At 44.7% G+C, this 16,804-nt stretch overlaps 1 protein-coding gene across 1 annotated transcript in view; it reads right to left on the bottom strand.

The window, feature by feature from the left end:
• LOC113450213 (uncharacterized) overlaps positions 1-16,804 on the bottom strand; it is a 43,184-nt gene that overhangs the window by 6,063 nt on the left and 20,317 nt on the right. Inside the window, exons 7-13 of the mRNA XM_087923040.1 lie at positions 13,347-14,032; positions 12,671-12,750; positions 11,122-11,250; positions 5,770-5,862; positions 4,635-4,727; positions 4,245-4,267; positions 175-281 (exon numbers count right to left, since the gene is read on the bottom strand). Coding sequence (XP_087779166.1) covers positions 175-281; positions 4,245-4,267; positions 4,635-4,727; positions 5,770-5,862; positions 11,122-11,250; positions 12,671-12,750; positions 13,347-14,032 — 1,211 coding nt within the window. The remainder of the gene's footprint in view (positions 1-174; positions 282-4,244; positions 4,268-4,634; positions 4,728-5,769; positions 5,863-11,121; positions 11,251-12,670; positions 12,751-13,346; positions 14,033-16,804) is intronic.

Genomic DNA, 16,804 nt, shown 5'->3' with positions numbered 1-16,804 from the left:
GACTTGGGCAGATAGCGGTCAAGATTCAAGACTGACTAAAAATCAGGAAAATCCAAACCAGAACAGAACAGCTGACTGGGCCAAGGGAGTGACTAAGAACCCAATGCATCACCAGAGCCTCCTGGGACCATATTATGCCCTGCAAACTCTGCACATCAACTAAAGGAGCCTGACCTTTGAGCCGCAGGATCATTTCTTGGAAAACGGTGCTGTTCTGACACAAATTTCCGTATCTTTGCTTGATCTCCTCTAGTCTCCCAGCCAGCGGCTCGTCTTCTTCTCTGAGAAACCCAAGGAGAGAAAGGAAAAAAAAAAGGAATTGACACAATTGACCCCGAAACAAAGAAAAGAACACGAAGCACCAATTTAAATGACTCTCATTCCTAAGAGTTCTTGGTGTTCTGTGAACTTGAGGGTTTACCTGCAGACATTTTGTTACCCGACTCGGTTAACAGTATCAGTGTGAGGGAAAGTGGGATTTGCTGCCTTTTACAGCAGTGGTCCCCAACCTTTTTTGTGCCGCGGCCCGGTACCGGCATCACAAAATCATCCGCGGCCCGGTACCGGCATCAGCACGCATGGCAAGGCAAGCCGAGCGACCGGCCAGCCAGCTGTCCCCGCTTCTCCCCGCCACCTTCAACTCTTCCTTTGTACCTGAGTCGATGGGCTTTGCGACGGCTTCGGGACAGTCGCTCGGCTCGCCTTGCCATGCATGCTGAAAGAATCCTCACGCCTTAGTTTTGTTCGAAGCCGCCCCTCCCCTCGATGAAACTAAGGCGCGAGGATTCTTTCAGCACCCAAACACCGCTTTCTACCCAGAAAAGCTCACCAGAAGCACTTTTTCATCAAAACAAGATGGCGGCGCCCAGCAAACCAGCGGCCCAGTAGAAATTGTTCCACGGACCGGTACTGGTCCAGGGACCGGTGGTTGGGGACCCCTGTTTTACAGGCAATAGCTTGTCCTGCCATTTTGGGCTAGGGGTATACATGTACGACTGCAATTGAGCCCAACATTTCTGTTGCTAAGTGAGACTGTCAACTCTGAAGCTGGCATGACTGAGGCCATCTTGGAGGAGGCTTCAGTGTTGCCACAATGGTGATGTCAACTCATAAAATATTTCTACGGTCCTTTTAGAGTTGCCAACAGAAAGGGAGGGGGGGGGGAAGGGGTTTGAAAGAGCAGTGTGGCAGCTTGGAAATCAAAAGTGCATTCCATAAATAGTTTTTCAAAGATAGTAACTACGTGACTGAAGTTTCTGATGCGCAAAAATCTACCTGGAGTGCATGATTAGTGACTCTTGGCTATGGAAGTGTCCCATTGGAGAATTACGATACGCCCAGGGGGTGGGGGGAAAACCGGGGTCAAGGGTGACAATGAATTATGTGTTTCGGAGTCGGCTACACCCAGGCAATGCCGGATATTTTAACTCCCAATAAATCCTTTTGAAGTTTTGGAAGTTTGGCTCGAGGCTCATGATTTAATTGGGTGCCTGCCGGAATCCTGACAGGTGATGAGGGATAGAGAGGTGAGAATAGAGATAGATGAGGTTTTGTAGCCAAAACAAAACAGTTTCCCCTGAGAACCAAGGACATTCCCACAGGTAGCTGAAAAGAGTGAAGTTTCCAAGCAACCGGACAGCACCTTGATTGGACCATGCGACTGATTGTTTGGGAAAGGGGGAAAAAACTTTGAATTAGGTGAAAACCGCAGGAACCTTTAGAGTCGGTGTCAGGATTCCGGCAGTTACTCCAATTAAATCATGAGCCTCGAGCCACACTCCCAAAACTAAAGAGCATCTATTTGAAGTTAAGATTCTACGTCCGGCACTAACCTGGGCGTAGCCAACTCTGAGATATGTAATTCACTGCCACCCTTGATCCTGCTTTCCCCCACCACCCGTCTGGGTGTATCATCCAACGAAAAAACGTCCATAGCCAAGAGTCATCAATCATGCTCTCCAATTAGATTTTTTTCACAGCAGAAGCTTCAGTCATCTAATCAGTCTTTGAAGAAAATATGAATGGAATGTACTTTCGATTCCACACTGCCGCCTCCTCTTTGAAACCTCCCCCCTTCTTTCTGTTGACAACTATAAGACGTGTCTACAAAATGTTTTATTAATTGACAGGCGGTTTTCACCGGTCTGTGCCAGTATGATACGTCCAATAAACCCGTTCTTTGAGGAATCTGCTTGCCTTGGGAGTTCTGTTTGCTATGACCCTATTACTTGGAACCCTGACAAGACAGTTAAGTGAGATTTCCTCCCCCTCATTTTAGGATCTTGTCAGAGCGGCGTGAATCCCCCCCTATTGTTAAATTAGGAACACGGTTAAGTGGAATCTGGCTTCCCCGTTGACGTTGCTTGTCAGAAGGTCACAAAAAGGGGGCCACGTGATCCTTGGGACGCGGCAACCCTCCTAAATATGTGTCAGTTGTCAAAAGTTAGAATTTTGATCACGGGGGATGCGGCAACAGTCACAAATGAGGAAAAAAGTCGCTTTTTTTCGGCGCTGTTGTAACTGGATGGTTTTAAGCGGAGGAGTGTCTGTAGTTTCCTTTCTCCTTCCTCTGCCACGAAGGAAACAACACCCCATACAAAATGGGCAAGGAAAACTATTACATATAAACAGGCCGCAAACTGTGCAACTCAGAGGTGGGTCTTCAGCAGGTTCTGACCAGTTCTGGAGAACCGGTAGCCGAAATTTGGAGTCGTTCGGAGAACCGGCAAATCCCACCTCTGACTGGAGATTTTACAGTATCCTTCCCCTGCCACACCCACAGAACCGGCAGTAAAAAAAAATTTGAATCCCACCACTGACACATCCCCTCGCACACTGATGTTCCCTGGTCCAGTGGTCGCCAACCAGTGGGCCGGGGACTACTGGTAGTCCACAAGACAATTTTGGTGGTCCGCAGAGAAACGTCACCCCCAAAGCAATTAATCCAGGCTGCGTGGGAACACATGGCTGTGCCGCCCACGTGGCCTGCGGGAACACAAGGCTTGCGTCGCTTGCATTGTGAACAACATGAGGTAGTGAGGGGAGGAGGGAAAGGGCAGAGCGGGGGAACTTGCCCCACGCGCCTGGCCTGGCCACCAGGGCTGCTTCTTTCCGCTTCTTTCTTCTTCTGCTTTTGGCTGCAGGCAAGGAAAGCAGCAAAAGTCTTTCTTGCTCTCCCCCAAACTCCGCCAGAAATGAGTCTTTGGGACCCTGCAAGGCATCCTGCTCCAAGAGGCTGCGCCAGCGCAATGAGTCTCACAAAGACTCATTTCTGGCGGAAAGAAAGAAAGACTTCTGCTGTTGCTGCTGCTTTCCTTGCACGAAGCCAAAAGTCTCTCTTTCTCTTTCTCTCTCTCTCTCTCCGTCCCCGAGAATGGAGCTGGAGACGGTATCCTGCGATCCCAAATAAAGAATGATCGATCGGTAGGAAAACGGGGTGCGGAATTTTCCTGCAGATTTTTGGGGGGATTTTCCCAGGGTCTCTAGTCCGCGGGATTTAAAATTATGAGTTTGGTGGTCCCTGAGGTCCAAAAGGTTGGTGACTCTTGCCCTAGTCTATTGAAGCCCGCATCAACACTGGGAGGTCAAAGCACTGTATATAAAAGAGGGAGCAAACCCCCACCCTCCTTTGCACTGATGGTGTTACCTAGTCAGATAATGAGACGTCTTGCAAGCATACATACAAACTCAAGAGAGCACCAAGGATGCCACAGTTAAACCCTGAACTACAGATATTTGCAAGGAAGGAGTGACAAGAAACTCGAAAGGGCAGGAGAGATAGACAGTATTTAAACCATTCGGGCCATGTTAAGAGAACTGGACTGTTGATCCTGCAATGGCTGATTTTAATTACTACTGCTTTTCCTACTTGCAATAAATACATTTGATGAACCCAAACATTTAACTCATCACTGCAAGTTCCTAGGAAAAGATTTATTTTTTGAGCCTTGGGTGAAACTGTAGAAGAGCAGGCAAAACTGGTGGTGGTGGGAGTAAAACGTGTCATTAGCTTAGAATCATGATGTTGCCGTAAGTGGTCCAACTCCAGCCCCTCCTTAAATTCCGCTGACTTTTATCTTGCGCAGATTCAGATTGAAGTTTAGTTGACTAGATTCTTGTGTGCAGACTGGAACAATATTTCTGAACTGCAATTTAACTTAATGGCCCCGAACCTTTGCCCCTGACAGAAATTCCGGCAGAGATGCCATGAACAAAGGTAATTTAAAAAAACCTCCAATTCTTACCTGCTCTCAATGCATCCAGACTCCTAGGGGAAAAAAGAAACATAATTATACAGACAGAAAAATCTTACTTAGGAACTTTAGCAAAACTAATGGCCGTGGAATTATTTCACTGGCACAGAATATGGCAGCACTAGCAATTTCTTTACTTTTCTTTTTAGCGTCAATGTAAATTAATTTCTTTTATGTCTTTTTAGCTTAAAAATTTCTTTACTTTTCTTTTTAGCGTTAATGTAAATTAATTTCTTTTATGTCTTTTTAGCTTAAAAATTGAACAAAACCAGTAGCAATGAAATTTAATGTAAACCTTCACAAAGATATTCCTCTTGGCCCATTTTTCTGTAACTTGGCTTCCTGTGCACAAGATGCAGCTTCAATACCATAAAGACATACCACTATCTCCCCACTGCTGTTCTCTTCCTTGCCTTCTTCTTCCTCTTCTTCTTTCACTTGACTCAGGTCAATCATGTCTGAATCAGGCTGCACCTTCCATTGAATAAAACTGTATTAATAGACACCCCGAGAACTGTCTCTGTTTCCACTTTTCCAGCCCCCAACTGAAAAAAGCCACCGGGTTCTGTTTAAAGATATCCAGGTGACATTTTACACCCCAAAGAAATCAATGAATTTCAGGAAAGGAAGAACTAGAGCTAGGCAAAGAAATAAAAACCTTGAACAGATTTTGACCCGAGCATCTTGCTTTCACAAGAAGAGTTCTTTCAGACTTCCTTATTCAACTTCTACTCTACTAGCTTTTAGTAGGAATGGAATGGGGGAGGGAGGGAGGGAAGGAAGGAAGGTGGAAGACAGAAGGAAGAAAAGGGAAGGGGAAAGGAAGGGAGGGAGAGAAGGAGGGAAAGGGAAAAGGAGGGAGAAGGAAATGGTAGAAGAGAAAAGGAAGAAGAAATGGGAAAGAGAAAGGGAGGGAAGGAGGGAGGGGAAGAAAAAAAGGGGAAAAGGAAAGGAAAGGGGAGGAAGATAGAAAAGGAAAGAAGGAAATGAGAAGGAGGGAGGGAGGGGAAGAAAGAAAGAAAGAAAGAAAGAAAGAAAGAAAGAAAGAAAGAAAGAAAGAAAGAAAGAAAGAAAGAAAGAAAGAAAGAAAGGAAAGTGAAGGGAAGAGGGAGGAAATCTATTATGCTTTATGAAAAAGGGAAGAGGCAAATGTGACATTTTAAGAAAACCTGATACTAGAGTCTCTTTTCAATCACGGAAGCTCCCTGAGGAGAATCATCTGGCCGGGTCCTTTCCTCTCAGTCCCAGGCCCAGGATGGGGCTGTAGAGAAGGAGCCGGACATGGATTGTACAAACCCAGGCCTTGGTTCTCTCTCACATACCAAAACTCACTGACTAGTCCTTCTTGCTTAGCCCAATCTACCTCACAGGATTATTATGCATAATATGACAGGCAGAACATAAGTAAATAAAAAAAAAAACAGCCTCCATCTTGCTCCGATTAATACGACTGCAGTTTGAAATTAAACATAAAATCTGCCTGCCAACCTAGGGTAAACTTATTCTTAAAAAGTACCTTCTTGTGGTTTCTGTCTTCTTCATCCTCCTCCTTTTCCGTCACCGAGGCCTTGGCGCTTTCACCTTGTTCCAGTTTAATCCCCTGCAGCTCCTTGTTAAGAAAACAAACGGACCAAATAGGAGAAGAAGAGAGACTGTTATAACCTGAAAAGCTATCCCCAGTCAGAACAGCAGGGATATTTTGAGACTGGAAGATTTCAACCAACAACAGGCCCTTTAATGTACTGGTTCCATTGCAGAAATCCAGCACAGAAGGCCCAGAATCGCTTTGGATTATATAATTTAATAATCAAAATAATGCCAAGGTAAATCAGACTAGGAAACCAGCGCTGGGGAATTCTGGGTGTTGAAGTCCAGCCTAAAAGTTGTCAACTTTGAAAAAACACTGAGCAACTTTCAAGCCTTAACGTGCTTTTCCCTCCCTCCATCTTCTTGTGAACCAGGGATGGGGGCTTTGCTGTTTCTTCTGCCCCGTACACATAAGCTCTGGGTTTCTTCCATCCCTTTCTCAACCTCTCGACAATCTCTCCTACGCCTGGGTCCATCCGTCTATGTCAACAACAGCCAAGTGGACAGAGTCAGAAAACCCATAACCAGAATAGCAAGATTCTCAGCGTTGTTATGTTTAGTCAGTAAAAGGACAGAGGATTTTGCTAGAACAGCAGAGAGAGAGAGAGAAAAAAATCAGTATAAAGGATTCTCCAAAATAAATCCTGATTAACCTCTCAACATTTTTTATTTACAGGGAGTCCTCAACTTAAGACCATAACTGTGCCTGGAAGTACATTACAGTACATGAATTACAGTCGTAGGTAATGTCAGCTGTTGGCCATAATGTGACCAGCCTGATTTTACGTGTTTTTTTTTTTGCAGCGGTCATGAAGTGAATCCACTGTCCGCAATGCATGCTTTTTGATAGCACCAGAGGATCCTGCAAAGGGCTGTCAATGTGGGTCGGTGGCTGAATGCTTAAAATGTAATAAAAGTGAAGAAAATGTAATAAAACTGTCAGAACTTCTAAGACAGGTGTCAGCGTTCCAGCAACCCTACATTTCGCCCAATAACTCCGAGACAGACATCTTCTCAAGGGTTCGTTTTATTTTGGATATTAACTGGCAAAAACTGTGGAATCCTGAATCTGAAAGTTCCGGGCTTCTTTACAATAAGTAAAAACTACAAAATCCATCCCCTGTACCCATCGTCATGTCACATGGCCCAATCCCCATCTGTCCCAAGTTAAGACTTCCTCTCAGTTATGCGCAACACCACCTGACCTTGAATCAGAAAAAGAATGTTATTATGTGTAACTAGATATACTCCAATAAATTCCCCTTTCCCAGGCTCAAATGTGGCAGCGCAGAAGGATCGGATCTCAATATGGCTTCCAAAGCTGACAACGGGTCTTAAAAGTACCTTTTACGGGTTTCCCTTCTAACTTTGAATGATTGCTAAGTCAATGGTTGTAAGTTGAGGACTACCTGTATTCAAAGAACCTATGGACAAATATGAAATAAGATTGAATTTCCAGAATGAATTTGAGCATCTGGAATAAAATAAATGAAATTTATTTCATTTAAGAGGTATTTAACTCCAAGACTGACTTCTAGTTTGAGAAAAGAAAAGGAAAAAAAACCCCTCTTCTCTTTTTCTTTTCATCGTATTATTTTAAGAGTGTTTATAGCTTACTGTCAACTCAAAAATATTTCTCTGGTTTTTTAGAGTTGCCAGTAGAAAGAGAGTGGGGGAAAGGAGTGCACTCATTAAATGCTTTCATGGATAATTGCTAGGCTGCCGAAGCATGCAAGATTATTACTGGAGAGCATGATTGATGACTCTTGGCTATGGATGGCTCCCATTGGAGAATATACATCCAGAGGGTGGGGGAAGAACAGGGTCAAGGGTGAGATGAATAATGTGTCTCAGAGTCAGCTGCACCCAGGTAGTGCTGGCATGTTCACTCCTAATAATTTTTATTTTTTTTTAACTGAGAGATGCGGCTGATGTGGAGACAGTAACTTCGTCCTCAACACCAATAAGACCAAGGAGCTTATAGTGGATTATAGAAGGAACAGGTCAGACATCCAGCCCTTGCTTATCAATGGAGACCGAGTGGAGCAAGTGGCCAGTTTTAAGTTTCTGGGTGTTACCCTAAAAGAGGACCTGACCTGGGGTGCTCACATTGCAGCCCTGGTCAAAAGGGCCCAGCAGAGATTATACTACCTGAGGCTTCTCAGAAAACAACAACCGAATGAAAAACTGCTGGTGACCTTCTACTGCTGCACCATAGAAAGTATCTTAATTTACTGCACCTCTGTTTGGTTTGCCAATTGGAAATAGGAGAGCACTCCAGAGGGTTAAGGTCATTGCCCATATGATCACGGGTTGCCCTCTCCCCTCTTTGGAAGAGCTTTATAGCTCCCGCTGCCTTAAGAAAGCTCAAAACATTCTCAAAGATCCATCTCATCCTGGGAACCCCTTTTTTTGAACTATTACCATCTGGCAGACGGTACAGAATATTAAAAACAAGGACAAACAGCCTGAAAAACAGATTCTATCCCAGGGCAGTAGCTCTATTGAATTCTACTGTATAGTGCAGTGTTGGGGCGGTGTGAAGAGTGAAGGATGTGCGTTTGTGTTTATTTTCCTGGTCATGATGTGCACTGAAGATGGTGCTTGATTTTGTTGTACGAGGTGCAAGGACAATAAAGTAAACTAAACTAAACTAGACTTATGATTTGAATGGGGGGGTGGATGCCGGAGCCTTGACAGCTACTGATGAATTTCTTCGACAGGGACACCCTTCAAGATTTTCAAGTGGTTAATTTAGGAAAAATGGATTTCATTTGCCACAATCCCAGGTATTCATCAACTTCCTTTAATGACCCCATAATCCCTTGCAGAGTGGGCAACTGAGTGGAGAGCTAGCAGAGGGTTTAATGACTGGATGCCCTTTTGTTCAGCAGATCTAATCTCATTGTGCCAAGAGAAAGGACCATCTGCTTCTACCTAGGATCAAATTCACAGCCTTCTGATTATGGGGCGAGAGTTCCTCCTTTAGGCCACCACTCTAATCCCAGGTATTATTGTTATTATTATTACTGTATCTTTTGGAAGATAATGGACACCGAGCTGGCCGTCCTTGAGTGAGGAGGAGTGCTGCCTTGGTCCCTTGGTAGCATCTCGTAAGGGCCTGTCAGGCCCTTGTTAGAGTCGCACTCTGAGGGAGAGGAGGAACAGCTGACAGGGAGTGGAAATGTGGCTCTGGAGATTGTGGAGGAGGCAGGGGAAGGGCAGAGATTGCTGGGCAGTCAGAGGAGGACCCAGGCCCATCCCCTCTCCATCCTAGGGCATGCAGGGAGGAGAAGAGAAGGGAGAGACGTGATCTCCTCAGGAGAAGAGGGTCTTGATCCTCTTCATGGGCTGCAGCCGTGACAACTGGGTAAGAGGACGGACGTGCGTACAGGCAAATGCTCAAGACAAAGAGTGGTTTTTCCTGGACGAGGTTTATCTTGGTTGGCGTTCTCGGGTTATCTTCTTGAAGTCTGTAATTAATTATCCTGGTCTGTCATGGAACTTTCTTCAGTGCGGTTTGTTTTTGGGTTTTTGCTTCGTGATCGGCTCTTTGATTCTGAACTGTAGTTCTTTCGTTTGGAATGTTATTCTGAAAACTGTGAACAATTGAACAGTTGAAGCCAAGTTGAAGGCATTAAAGGACTTTTATTTACGTTTTGGTTTTCGTTATATTCGTGGTACGCTCCGGGTCATCAAGGGCCCCTTATCCAGGGTTACAGGAGACGATGGTCAACAGTTTTGAAGGAGGAAGAGAGCTTTACCCCCCAACGGCAGATAAAACGGTAGAACCATCTTCTAGGAGAAGGGAAACACTGATTTCAAACCTCCACTGCCTTATCTATTTTTGGAAAAGGCTTCAGGAGTCAACCTCAAGGCAAAATCCGGAGCCAGAGTCCTGGAAGCAGTTCGTGACAGTGTACCGGTCCGTGGATCATTTTTTACCGGGCTGCAAAGCTTGGGCGCCGCCATCTTGTTTCGACGGCGCTTCCGGGTTTTCGGTTGCTTCCGGATTTTCAGTTGGAAAGCGGCGTTTGGGTGCTCGCGCTTTAGTTTCGTCGAAGGTGGGGGGGTGGGCTTCGAATGAAGAGCCATCCCGATGGCGGTGGAGTCTCGCGTTACTCAGGTACCGGTCCATGGAAAAATAAATAATCGTGAAACCGGTCCCTGGTTCAAAAAAGGTTTGGGGCCACTGCAATAAACTGTTTTCAGTGACACGGAGAGGGGGAAATCTGCTGCTTGGGTAACAGTTCATCCTCCATATTAAATTACCCAGGCCTCGTGCTGTGGAGAGGACGCTGCAGCTTTGCACACAACATGGAAACAACACAGGAAGTGGCAGTTACCGGTTTCATAGCACGGTACCACAGTCTCTTGAGACTGAAGGATGCCAATTCCAATTACTGTATCTTACATCGTCGATAGAACAAAATGCTTCATAATTTTCTTTGCTTCCCCTTTTGAGTCAATTTTAGAGTTATTATTTGATCCAAGTGCAATCTGGCAGGTCTTGGGAACACAAGGAATTTGTCTCACTATACATAAAAGATACATTCATCAAGAGTCGAGAATCATAAGGTACGACACTTAATGCTGTAAGGTCTATCAGGAAAATATCACTGATCACTTATACTTCCAATTCCTTTGTCCACAACAACAACAAAATTTATACTGAAGAGTAAATGAAAAAAAAAAAAGCGCCCAGTAATTATTTTTCTGCAAGGGGAGAGGAGCTTCAACGCCACATATCTTTACTTAGTTTTGTATCATGCTCTGCCAGCTTCATACATGGAGCTGTTCCATCACTCTGGTACGTGCCAAGGAATTTGAAAAATGCAGCCGGAGCCTCCAGAAGCAGGTCTAGGATAACTTCCGCGTGGCCAATTCGCTGGGGACAACTTGCCACAGGAGAAGAGTTATACTAATACCAAAGAAAGGGTGGAATAGAATAATTAAAGGATGCCAAAGGACGGCCAGAATGAAATGGGAACGACAAAAATTCAAATAATTTTTTAATTATTTCAAATACTTTAAAAATTGAATCGTTAAAATGGTCCCGTGGCGAGTTGGCCGTGGAATATTAGCTGCACCAAATTGTCCCAATCTATCCAGAGGCCCCTAAGACAATTCTTCTGAATGTTATCTCTGGAACTTTTGTAGTCATCACTTCCTAAAGTGGACCACACAACGGTGCAGGGTGTGTGTGTATGTGTGTGTGTATGTGAGAGACAGAGACAGAGAGAGAGAGCGCACAGAAGGGAAACGGGAATGTGATTCCTACCTGTAAATCATCCCTGGTAGATGTGGAGTCCTCATTTCTGTTGTCTTCTATTATCTTTTTCTCGTTGTCTTTCACCTCCTGACTATCACGTCCCTCGTTCTCTCTTTCTTTAAGGTTTACGAGACTGTCCTAAAGAAAGGAAAAAATAAATAAATCCCAGGGAGATTGCAAGAAATATTCCAGTTTTTGTAAGCTTTACATTTGTAGGTTTTGGATTTAGCTCTAAGTGGTGCTTCTTTTTTTCTTCTAACACTTCTATCTATGGTTTATTCTACAATTCTTTTCCCTTTTCAAATTGCTTGCATTGAGTGAAGGATGCCGCTTTGAATTTTGTTTTCCCAGCACAGCTATTTTTAATTTGACTGTTCTAATAAATAACATATATACTTCTGTTCAGCTGAATAAAACCAAATACAACCATTGCTGGCATTGTGGACACCTATAATGAGTTCTGTTTGGAACTGCTTCATACAAGCTGCAAATCCAACCATTAGGCCACATAAACCATGGTTTATGGCCTTGTGCACACTCAAGCCATTGTGATTCATTCAGTAAAATTCATCTTGAGCATGTGATCATCCAATCAATCCCAATTTTCATCCAGTTTTGGCCAGTTTTCCCCTTAAATTGACATCTCACTGGGATCAAAGATTGTCTTCAGGCATTGCGGATCTGTGTCTCTTTTCCAAAATGAAGTGGATACAAAAGATTAGAAGACTACCCTACCACAATTTAGTCTTTTGCTCTTTCCAAGATTGGGGGCAGAGAAGAATCTGGGATGTAAAAAGCTGCACCGGACTCTAAAGCTATGTGGGAAGGAGGCCGTGCCTGGTATTACTTAAAATGAGTAGCACAAAGAAAAATACTATTTGTTGGCAAGGCCCATTCTAGACACATTTTGATGTGACAACAATCTCACTTCTGAATTTTTCATCCAAGATCCTTGTCGCACCCTTCTTCACCAAGAGACAAATTTTCTGAGCTGGAAATTTTTAAAAAGGCACAGATTCATTAAAAGACAGCATTTCCCAATCTTGGCATCTTATAGTTGCCAAGGTTGAGATAAGCTGTTTAAAAAGCAGACAATAGACATAGAGATGCCCACACTGGACCCAAACTATCTTTGTCCATTTCAGATCAGATCAGCCGACAGTTCCTCTTTTGCCCCCCTGCCAATTTCTGTGATTGTAATTAAGGCTTTAATGCCTCAAGGATCTTGTCTGCAATATCTCAGACTGCCATTAGAGGGCAGCAAAGAGACAGACAATATTCCCAGCTGCTGCCTAGTGGTTTCCTTGTGTGTCTGCAGCCCAGATCTGGTGGCCTAATTTAAACAGAAAATTTGGTGCCTAAATCTCCAATCATCTGAAAGCAAAGCCGGCTATCTTTGCCATAGATCTAACCGTCACATCACAAATTAATAGTTAATTTCTACAGAAAAGATATTTATGTACATATACACAAACACACACACACACACTTTTGTCTTAAGGGATCAGGGATCTTCCCTCCACTGATCAGGATCCCTTCCTTCTTCCCAAATTCTTACTTGCATTTTGTCCTCCCCAGTCTTGTCGACTCCAACATTCATGGTAAAACTGTTTCGATCTTCCACAAAAAATGAGGCGACTGGAAAAGAAAGGAAGGGAGAGAAAAAAGCAGTCAGGAGAGATGTTTGAAGGGGTGGATTAAAAAAAAAAAAGGAACGGAAAAGAAGAAAGTGACAAAAGTAATTGTCCCACTTTGACTAACAGAATATTTGCAAAATAATATATAATACAATACAATATAGTAATATATTCTAATATATGCAATATGTAATATAATGTCACATATTCTAACACATTATAATTAATAATATAAAACGTAACATCAATATAATATCTTTTTTTTAAAAAGGAAAAATGGTGCTGCTCCTCTGGGCTTTTCCATCAAGTTGACCACACCAATCAGCAAAGGCGGATAAGTGGCACTTCGACTTGCCATTCTGGAAGGTTTTTTTTTTTAAAAAAGAGCGCCTCTGAGCATACGCAGAGTGCTATATTCCTCCCTTTAACAGAGGGCAGCCCAGCTCCTCGCCCAGGAGAAAAAGAAAACGAACGTAAAAAGCAGCAGCTATAGGATTTTTTTTTCCTTAAATATTTTTTTTGTGGGGGAGGGAAAAAGCGTCTTGCACCAAAAATGTGCAGAAAGTATTTTCCCCCCTCCTGTATCCAAACACCCACCCGATGAAACAAACGCCCGTCTTTCTTCTTTCTTCCCCCCAGTCGATAATGGAGACCGAAACGGGGAGGGGGCAAAAAAAAGAAAAAGAAAAAAGGGCCGTCCCAGCAAAGGAAGGCGATGCAAGAAAGCAAAAGACGAGATCCCTTCCGAGCATGTGCAAAGCGCACTTCCTTCCCGCAATATCACGCGCGGCTCCCCTTTTCCTTTCTTCGAGCGCAAAAGACAAGGGAAGCGGCCCCGATTCGGGGATGGGGAAGGAAAAAAAGGCGGCCTCTGAGCATGTGCAAAGTCCCTCTCTGCGCTCTTCACCTCCGGGCGTGGTTTTCCCAGGCCGGGAAGGCCTTTCCTTTCAAGAAAGGCGGGCGTGAGGGACGGCGGGGCAAGGCGAAGCCGGGAGAGAAAGCGAGGGGAAAGGTCGCCCCTCGAGGCAGCTCCTCGGCCCGGCCCTCGCCATTCCTTCGGGGGCTTCGGGGTGGGGGGAACGTCTACATTGCAAACTTGAGACCGAGTCGGACGCTTCATTGGCTTCCCCCCATCTCCCGGAGAACTCTGGGAGTTGTAGTTCGCCTCCGCCGAGAGGGCTCCTCGGGCGGGCGGTATTTCGGGCCCTTCGCGGACTCCGTTTCCCAGGGTCCCTCGCGTGCGCGAAAGGGGCTCGCGGCTGACAATGGCCCGCCGCGAGCGGCTGCCGCAGAGAAGCCGAGCTTGGCTCGCAAAGCAAAGAAGTCGCGTTTTCTTCGCTGGGCGATCCGGGCGCCGATGCCGCGAAGGGGAGCGCCGGAGCCCGGATCGACGGCCGAATTAAGATCGCGCGCCGTTCAAACTTTGCCGCGAGGTTAGCTTTTTTTTTTCCCCCTACAAGTAAAGGACTTTGCAGCGTGTCCACACCGTTGGCAGGGATGCCAGGACAAGGGAGTCCTCCACTTGCAAGCAATTCGCTTAGTGACCGTTTGGAAGTGACAAGGGCACCGATAAAAAGTGCCTTTGGGGACCGCTTTTTCCCCCCCACACTTAACGATCGTGGCGGGAATCCTCGTGATCACATGATCAAAAGTCAAGCGGTTCGTATTTATGACGGTTTCAGTTTCCCCGGGACCTTCCGACAAGCAAAGTCAGTGTGGAAGCCAGATTCACTTAACAACGATGTGACTAATTTAACAAATGCAACGGTTCGTTTAGCAACGGTGGCTAGAAAAGTCGTGAAGTGGGGGGCAAAAACTCGCTTAAGAAATGTTGCACTTAGCCACAGAAATGTTGGCCTCAGTTGTGGTCGTTACTACCCTGTACTCTCTTCTGTAGATAATCCTCAACTTACAACCGCAATTGGGATGAGGACTACCTTCGGAAGAAGTATGGCTGCTTTCTCACCCCAGCACAGAGTTCCAACCCCCGGGGGGGGGACAGCCTTTGTCGGTCAGTAGAAGTGGGTCAGGAGAGAGGCTGGTGAGGAAGGGTTAACAAAATCCTCCCCCCCCCTTCCTTGCAAATCCCCCCCCCCACTTCCTTGCAATGTTGGGCCCTGTCTCTGCTAGGTCTATGGAGCAGGCAGAGGTTCAACCGATGTATATGGTCACCCCAACACCTGGAAGTGAGCTCTTTGGCTTCCTTAGTGAAATAGGAAACTTTCAACATCAACTTACTGTATTTTATTATATTGTACGTTACATTGTAAGCTGCCCAATTCATTCTAGGATACGGTCAGTTACTGTATACATATGGTGTAAGTGCATTTGTCTCGAACAGGGGTAGGGAAACTTGGCTCTTTTATCACTTACAGACTTCAACTCCCAGAATTCCTGAGTGATATATGTCCTACATTTGTATATTAAACAGTCCCATTCCAGTCAAAAATTGATTTCCCCCACAACTGAAAAACCAGTAGGCCAGGGATGGGGAACCTTTTATGGCTCACTCAGGAATTCTGGGAGTTGAAGTCCATAAGTGATAAAAGAGCCAAGTTTCCCTACCCCTGGTCTAGAAATTGCCACAAAAGGTTGCTTTTCTTACATAATATTACCAAGACACTATTTTGTACAGGATCTCCTGGTGGTCTTCCATCCCAGTACTAACAACGTCCAGTACACAAGCGATCTGACACTGACTTTCCCTTTGACTTCCCAACATAGCCTACCCTACACAGTAACACTAGGACAAGGGTCTTCAAGCTTGGCCATTTTAAGACTTGTGGACTTCAACTCCCAGAATTCCTGAGCTAACATGACTGGAGGAGGAATTCTGGCAGTTGAAGTCCACAAATCTTGGAGTTAAAGTCGCCTATCAAGCAGATATTCCTATTTTCGAAGCCTATTATTTTTTGGTGGAGATCTTTAAAAAATTTCCCTTGTTCTTCACTTGGGCATAGATTGCTACCAATAAAAATGTTATATGATTAATCCAAATTTGTATAACCAGAGTTCTTCCTTCCGGGTCCGACCAGATTAATTCTGCTTTTACATCATCTTTCACATATACTGCAAATCTTAAAGCTGTCACGTTTGAAGGCCCCTGCTCTAAGGAGGTGACGACCTATTCTCGCTAGTTTCAAGAACAGCTGAGGCAAGCTATGAAAAGTAAAGTAAGGGCCACCAGTTTTAGTGCAATTTACTCCTAGGTAAGCAGTGTAAGATTGCAGCCTGACGATAATGAAACAATTAAAACGTGGACAATTCCACTCATTAGATAAATATCTGGAATACTGGACTAGAGTCTACTAGCCCAAAAGCCCTGGGCAGGAAGCACAGAAAAATGACAACCGTTGCCCTTCATCCACCCAGCAGTGTTGACCGACTCTACTTACCAAGGGAAATAGGTGGTTGTGGAATGTTACAAGTTCACCAACAAAGGGGGGAAAAGGGAATTGGAAGAATATCTGAAGGACAGATGTACAAAACGGAGGTTGAGACTTTGGGAAAAGTGCAAAGAAGAGCCAACTAGGATAATTAAAGGAAGGCCTGGAGACTAAAACGTATGAAGAACAGTTGCAGGAATTGGGTCTGGCTAAGTCTATAGAAAAGAAGGACTGGGGTGTGTGTGACATGATAAGAGTATTTTAGTATTTGAGGGGCTCTCCAAAAGAAGAGGGGGGAGTCAATTTATTCTCCAAAGCCATAGAAAGCAGGACAAAAAAAAAACAAACGATGGATGGAAACTAATCAAGGAGAGAAGCAACCTGGAATTGAGGAGAAACTTCCAAACGGTGAGGACAATTTAACCAGTGGAACAGCTTTGCCTTCAGAAGTTGTGGGTGCTCCAACACTGGAGGTTGCTATGAAGAAACTGGACACTCACTTATCTGAAATGGTGGAGTTTTCTGATTGAGTGAAGAAGATGCACTGAAGCTAGTATACCAGGAAGGCTTATTAAGTACTGCAGAGACCAAACTAGCCTGCAAGAAAGACCAAATGAAGAACCGAAAGGAGGCACGAGAAGACAACGTGCATTTAAATAAAATGGATAA

This window comes from Pseudonaja textilis, chromosome 2 (assembly GCF_049901715.1).
Source record: "Pseudonaja textilis isolate UNSWEBS1 chromosome 2, rPseTex1.2, whole genome shotgun sequence".
NCBI lineage: Eukaryota > Metazoa > Chordata > Lepidosauria > Squamata > Elapidae > Pseudonaja > Pseudonaja textilis.
This window is presented reverse-complemented; position numbering and strand designations above follow the sequence as displayed.